Source organism: Sinocyclocheilus anshuiensis, unplaced genomic scaffold (genome assembly GCF_001515605.1).
Source record: "Sinocyclocheilus anshuiensis isolate Anshui unplaced genomic scaffold, SAMN03320099.WGS_v1.1 scaffold758, whole genome shotgun sequence".
NCBI classification, from domain to species: domain Eukaryota; kingdom Metazoa; phylum Chordata; class Actinopteri; order Cypriniformes; family Cyprinidae; genus Sinocyclocheilus; species Sinocyclocheilus anshuiensis.
Genome location: NW_015548126.1, coordinates 1,547,935 through 1,555,009, shown reverse-complemented (window position 1 = coordinate 1,555,009; position 7,075 = coordinate 1,547,935). Strand labels below are relative to the sequence as shown.

Here is a 7,075-nt window from a genome sequence, read left to right as displayed (position 1 = left end):
TACTCTCCCAGGATCAGGAAACAGTCCTCCATAAAATGCGCTGGACACATCGGAATATTTGGGTTGAACTGTTCTGGAACAGTTGTAAATACTTAATACTTAACCACTGATTTCTAGTCGTGTCTTCTTTTGGAAGGCCAAACAAAGTAGTTTTGCTTTCACGTGGCGGGCTAGAGTGAGCGGAGGCCGGCTTGAGTGAGCGGCGTCGGGCGGGCTTGAGAATGGCGTGGCCGGCGGATTCGACGAAGGAGTGGCCGGCGGGCGTGTTAGAACGAGCCGTTTTAGGTAGGCGTGGTTGACTCTTAACTTTTATAAAGAATATCTCTTTGGATTTGAGACTTTAGTCTTTGCAACTTTACAGATCTTCTTTATGCACCAAGAGCTTGTAACACTTCAAATAGAAAGGAAAAATTGCAGAAATCTTGTAACACTCCAAAGAGAAAGTGAAAATTGCAGAAATCGCATCATATGACCCCTTTAATTGTGCCCAAACGTGTAATTGTGCTCAAATTATTTCAATTTCTTAATTCATGATGGCAGTGTAATTCGTTAACACATTAACACACTATTTATCTGATAGAATTCTGAAAATCATGCAAAATGTATCTTTAAAAGCACCATATCAAACTGCAAAAGGCCCTGCTTCACAGAACGACCCCTGGGTTAAGATGTGTCAGTGTTAAAACAAAAACCCTCCAGTACCATTAACTGTAAGCGAGATATGCAAGGCCTTCGCTTCACTAATATGATGATTTATTAAAACAGCTATATATTTGTAAAAGATAAAGGTTCCTAGAAAAATCCAACAAAAAAAATCTGCAATACCTTTCTACATCATACATTATTGAGGAAGAAAAGATACTATGTAATAGAAAGATCTAAACCCATTCTCTCATGTGAATTATTTATCAAACTCAAATAACAGATGGTATAATTTTCTTAAAATATCTTAATCATTATTCAAAAGACACAGTGGTATAAAACAGTTCCTGTACACATACTTTTGTGTGATCAGAATACGGTTTGATTCTTTATACGCCCCACACGGATCTGAATCAACATCAACACAGTCCTATAAACAAAGGCATTTGCGTCTTCTGACTCCTGACCAATCCTTAATTCCTGAAATTAAAATGTTATCTGCTCACCAGGTTTGAAATATAGGACCGCACGTAGAAAGTATAATTATCATTTGATTATTAAAAGACTCTCCTGAAGGTCTTGTGTCATCACGGTGATGGAAAAATGATGTCAAACTACCCAAGCAAATTCAATTACCCAACCAATTACTCTGCTGCGTTCGTACTGACTTATTGGGACATTAAATATTAATGGGAGCATGGATATCAAATTTGCTCATCATTAGAAGGTGCACACATTGTGGGCTAATCACAGATGTTCCACATCACTCAGATCCTTTCAGCAAAGAATAAAACACCCCAGCACAAAGGAGCACCTACATCTGTTGCTCAACTATTCATAAAAGTCCTAAAAGAACAGGATTTTATTAAGTAAATTATTTTTGTAAATACATACATGAGTAAACTTGGGTCACAATGTTACTCCAATAGCAATATACAATAAAGTAAAGGTGAAGTGTATAATTTCTGTGACACTGGCAGGACTAAATGCAAATGCAAAATAAGGAATATTTCCAAACAGGTTTCCTGGACATCTATTGGTCAGACAAATAGAAAGTCCCGCCCCAAACTCACGCCATTGGTTGAGCCAATGTTGTTATATCAGGTCAATGTTTTAAAAGCACCACAGAGCCACAGTGTTTAGACTTCAGGAAAACCAACCTATAAATACCTTATTTATATAGCTGCATCTGAATATTAAGCCTTTAAAAAACATCTATGATTGGAAAACAATATATATAATATTCATATTATGAGTGATCAATATGGGCTTTTAAAATTGTTTTAAAACAGTGTTATATTTGTTTTATCACAGTGGTTATATTACATTTTCTGGTAGGGGTGATGTTGTTATACTTGACAACTAATAAAAAATATTATACGTATATGTGTGTGTGTGTGTGTGTGTGTGTGTGTGTTTTTATACAATAAAAATAAAATTAGGGAGGATCAATAAATTATGAATAAGTCTATATGCAGTGTATGCTGCAAAAATCAATACTTTGTCTTTTTTATATACAGTATATTAGATATACTTATATGTTTATATATGAATAACTTATATAATTTTAAATATTGGTTGTATCTCTTTCCCTCTGTATATGTACTTGCTGGGTAGTAACTGATTACATGTAATCTGGATTATGCACTCAGAGATTCAAAAATGAAGTACTTGTAATTAGATTTTAAAATACTTGGAATCAGGCTACAGTTACTTTTTTATTGATTACATGAGTACATATTATTCACACAATATCAATCAATTCTTTATAAAAATAGTAATGAATTAAAATGTAAAATATATTATAATCTATCTATCTGTGTGTGTGTGTATATATATATATATATATATATATATATATATATGCATCTCTTAATTACATATTAATTTTTATTAATACATGAAAACTATGTTTTTTCAGACTAAGAGGGTTATTCAGATTCAGATCAAGTTTTGGGAATCCTTAACAATGAAACCCCACATCTTCATCTAATTTTAGAGGATAAAAGCATGGCAGAAGTCTCAAAGGCACACCTGAGGGGGGAAGGAGAGTTATCAGGGCATAAACTCACTGTAAACCCAGCAGACACACTGGCGATCTTACAGATTGAGATGACAGCCAAAACAGTGGGAGTTAAGATGCAGTGTTGGTGAAGTGTTTGGTGTTAACACAGAGATAGAGAGTGAGCGGTACCTGCTGTTAAACCTTTCTGGATGTTTCTCTCTCATAATGTGGAATCGATGAGCGATGGATGCATCCTGCAAAAAGGAGAAAAAAAGCTAATCAGATCAGGTTTTTATGCACACCGATACACCACCATCGCTGTTTCGCGAGCTTCTGACAATGGTTCGTTAGGAGCCTTTGATGTACTACACTCGCGCATCAGATTCTCTCATCATCCTCTGTGCATCTGGGTCTTAAAATCTTGAATTTGTCAAAACAGCTGTGTGAAGATGAAAAGACAACAGATTGAGGATTGTATTGAATAGTTTCATGATGGTTTTATCACGGACCATTAGCTATAAACAAAAGCCCCACAACAGAGACGTCGCAGACAGAGATGTGTTTATTTTAAAACCAGATGAATGTATTTTAAAACCAGACAAAACTCTGACGACAAAAACAAAATTCCTTCCCCCACACCGAGCTCCAATTACGGGCCTGATCGCCCTTCCACACGACTGGAAACAAGTTTCAGCTCCATGCATATTTATGTGTGTTAACAGATAAGGTGTTTGCAATTCTTTGCTGGGGTTCTAGCCAACGATGATGAGTATTGACAAGAGGACTGAACACGTGGTTCAGGCTAATTAGTCGCACACACATACAGGATGCTGCGGCTCTGCTGGCGCCCATCACAGGTATTCTGACATCTGGGGTTAGAGGTTCAGATGCACTTGTGTGCACTCTGTTTGCATGTGTTTTGTGTACTGTAAATGTTTTGTTGCTATGGTGATGTATAGAGATGGTGGTTGAAATGTAAAGTGACTATATGTCCTGATTGAGAAATGTAGATTCTGAAGGCCTGACCATTTGTAAGGACGAAGAGGAGAAGCATGACAAACATGACACTTTTATACACAATATAGAAGATATACATTCTTCATTCAGCAGAATTTCACAGATTGCCCCCATTATCAGCAAAAAAAAAAAGAAGAAGTAAATATCTGGCCACAAAACTGAATTTTTATCATTTGTTACAAGTTATTTTTGTGCTGACATATTATGAAGATGCTGCATATTCACAGAAAACAGCAACATGGCACAAAACTACTGGACCTACGATGAATACAGGCAAAAGTGGCACATTTTCAGATAATTAGTCTGTTACACAAAACCATTTTAAAAAAGTAAACCATCTACAAAACACAAAATGGAATGAACAGAAATGTAAGCTTCCTACTTTACCAGTATTCTACCTATACAGGTTTTATACTTTGTATTTTTGCTAAAAAGGCTTAAAAATGTCTCACCACATTCTCAAAAAAAAAAAAAAATTATAATATATATAAAATATATATATATATATATAATATTAAAAGTTTGGCTTCCAAGCTAATTTTGTGATAATACTTTTTCTGCTAAGTAGAAGATGTGTAACAGTCAATCTTTTCTTTATTAGATAGTTAAAATTTATTTGATTTGTTTACATCAGTCAGGATCTAGGACTATAATTATTATATTGTTTGATTTAAAAAATAATTGTCTTTTATACCTATACCTTTTCAGGAATAAAACATGATTTTTAATACATGCCAATTCTGTTGAATCATCAAAGAAAATTTTAACAATGTTAATTTAGGATTATAGAAACTATATAATTATTACTGATAACTAAAACTTAATGTAAAATAAAAAATAAAAAAACTTTTAAAAAGTAATAAATCAATAAATAAAGTTGTCATTTCTCATTTTCATTTAGTTTAAGTTGAAGTACTAAACTAACTAAAACTAAACAAACTAAAACTTAAAACTATATAGACATTTAAAAAAAACTTATATAAATTCAACAAAATTAATAAAACTTTAGAAGTAAAATGTAAATATAAATAAAAATATAAAAATAAAATCTAATTCTAAATATTAACAAAACAACAAAAGTACACTAAAATAGCACTGTATGGAGATCAAACGTTCGCAAAAAAATGTTCCACAAACAGGTAATTTCCACCTGACTAGGTATATTTGGAGGAAATAAAGTATGAGCGAACTTGGGTGTGCTCAAACAGAGATTAAAAACCCTGCTGAAACTTTCTTCTTCCTCCAGGAGGGCCTCCCTATCTTTCCCCCAAGCCCCAAACACATTGTTAGGACCATTTGTGAATCCAGCCCCTCCAATGAAACCACCTCCACACAGAAGACCCCATGCTAGCTCACCGCTGAAAAAAGTCTAGTGTAAGCCAAAAAAATCAATTCCTTTACGGTTGACATCTTTTAAACCCGCTGTTAGTTGCAGAGCAAAGGGAGGCCCGGGGTCCCACCAGTCTTGGTTTTCTTCAACCAAGAACAAGAAGAAAGGTAAAATGACAGGTGTATCTAAAAGATTGTATTGCTCTTTTCTTACAAACTGCACAATAAATAAAAACATGAGAGCAAGGGCAGTCTCCCCTCGGCCTGGCTCTGGTTTGATGCCCGGCGCTGAAACCAAGGAGCTTTCAGAGACGTCATCGAATCCGGCATCCATGAGAGAGAGAGAGAGAGAGAGAGAGCAGATTTCCTTTCATTGACTCTAAAGTCAAAGTTGCAGCAGTCAGTCACTCGCTATCTTTCATCTGCCGTTGTCCACCCCTCCCCGATAATTACCACTGCAAAACTCTCGTGCCCAAATTAATAAAGGGACATGTGTAATGTTCTTTCATAGTTCACCATTTAGTCCAATTACGGATTGTCCAGGCAGATGATGTGCCTTCAGCGGGAGAGTAATGACTTTGACATGAGCGCAGGGTCATTAGGAAACAGACTACATTATCTTAGGCGATCCTGTGTGATTAGGGACTGTCTCTAGCTTCTGGCTCTGACCGAAATGATAACACCCCCTGTCTAACAGAGAAGGATATTTCAACTTTGGTATTTAAATGGTACCTAATTACCCAAAATATCACTTGACAGGGTGATCAGTCAGTGAGACAAGCGTTAATATGAAGAACAGCTTTGATTTGAGAGGGTTTTTGTTGATGCGTTACATTGTTTTACCAATCCTGTTGGTCTTTGGATTTAAATTTGACTAATTTTATTTTATTTTTTTTAAGTATTTTGTATTTTGATGCATTTCTTCTAGGCTATTTATCAGCACTTGCTATGAGAAATACATTTTTACTTTTTCTTTTTGAAGTGATAAGTTTTCTTTTTGACAGGGTTTCTGCGGGTCTTAAACGGTCTTACTGTAAAAAGCCTTAAAACATCTTAAACTGGAGCAGAAAGTCTTAAATTAATTTAATGTCATTAAAGGTTAAATCCAATGTATTATTTTGTATTTTTGTCTTGTTTTCCAGTACAAATATCTAAACATCCTTCAATCAAGATATATACTTGAGATGCAAAATGAAGATATGAAGTTTTGATTTCTGAGAAATGTATTAAAATTAAGTGTGTTTATGCTTGAAACTAGAAAAAATATCTGACAGTGGGGTCAGAAAAATAAGCGTGTTTTTCCTAGACCTTATTGGCAGGTATTTGTTTTTGCTTTAGTCATAAACACACTTCATTTTGTTGAATTTCTTTGTGTTTGTTTCCATTTATTCCTTACATTTTCTTTAGTTGATCTTAAAAAAAGTCTTAAATTTACCTTCACAAAAGCTGTGGAAACCCTATCTTTTATACTGACAATCACTCTTACATGAAAAGGTGATATTTTAAGTTACAAATATGCGCAATGATGCATATTCTGAGTTCATGTTAAAAGTTGTTTAGAAGCTGTGATACAGATTTTGATGTAAATGTCTTAAATTACCCATTTCTGTTAAAATGTTCTTGCACCATCTTGTCTGGCAACAGCTGCATTTGTTGGCTGTTTAGTTCCTAGAGTTCATATACATAATTACGGAAGACATTGTTTTTCATTTGCATAATCTGCAAAGTAATTATGAGCACGACTTGCTCTGTAATCTCTATTGGTTTTCAGTTGTTTTCAAAAGGAATTTGTGTTTTCTTGTAAAATGTGATAGGGAAAATATCACTTGATCCCACTGTGATTTGCACTTCTCTATAATCCAAACAAACAACTAAATTTGTCAACACATTGAAAATTTAATTTCATTAACACAGAACTGAATATATTGCAGCTGAATAATTAATGAGACAGAGATCGATCTATTTATAAATCAATTTACAACATTTTTATAGTTTTATAGCATGTATAAAAGTATGTATATATCTATATGGAATTAAAAAATTAAAAACATTTTTTAAATTATTATTAAAAAGATTTTATAC

At 34.1% G+C, this 7,075-nt stretch overlaps 1 protein-coding gene across 1 annotated transcript in view; it reads right to left on the bottom strand.

The window, feature by feature from the left end:
- Window positions 1–7,075, bottom strand: part of LOC107704693 (diacylglycerol kinase beta-like) — a 46,619-nt gene that overhangs the window by 15,161 nt on the left and 24,383 nt on the right. Inside the window, exon 21 of the mRNA XM_016507681.1 lies at window positions 2,837–2,901. Within this exon, the coding sequence (XP_016363167.1) occupies window positions 2,837–2,901 (65 nt within the window). The remainder of the gene's footprint in view (window positions 1–2,836; window positions 2,902–7,075) is intronic.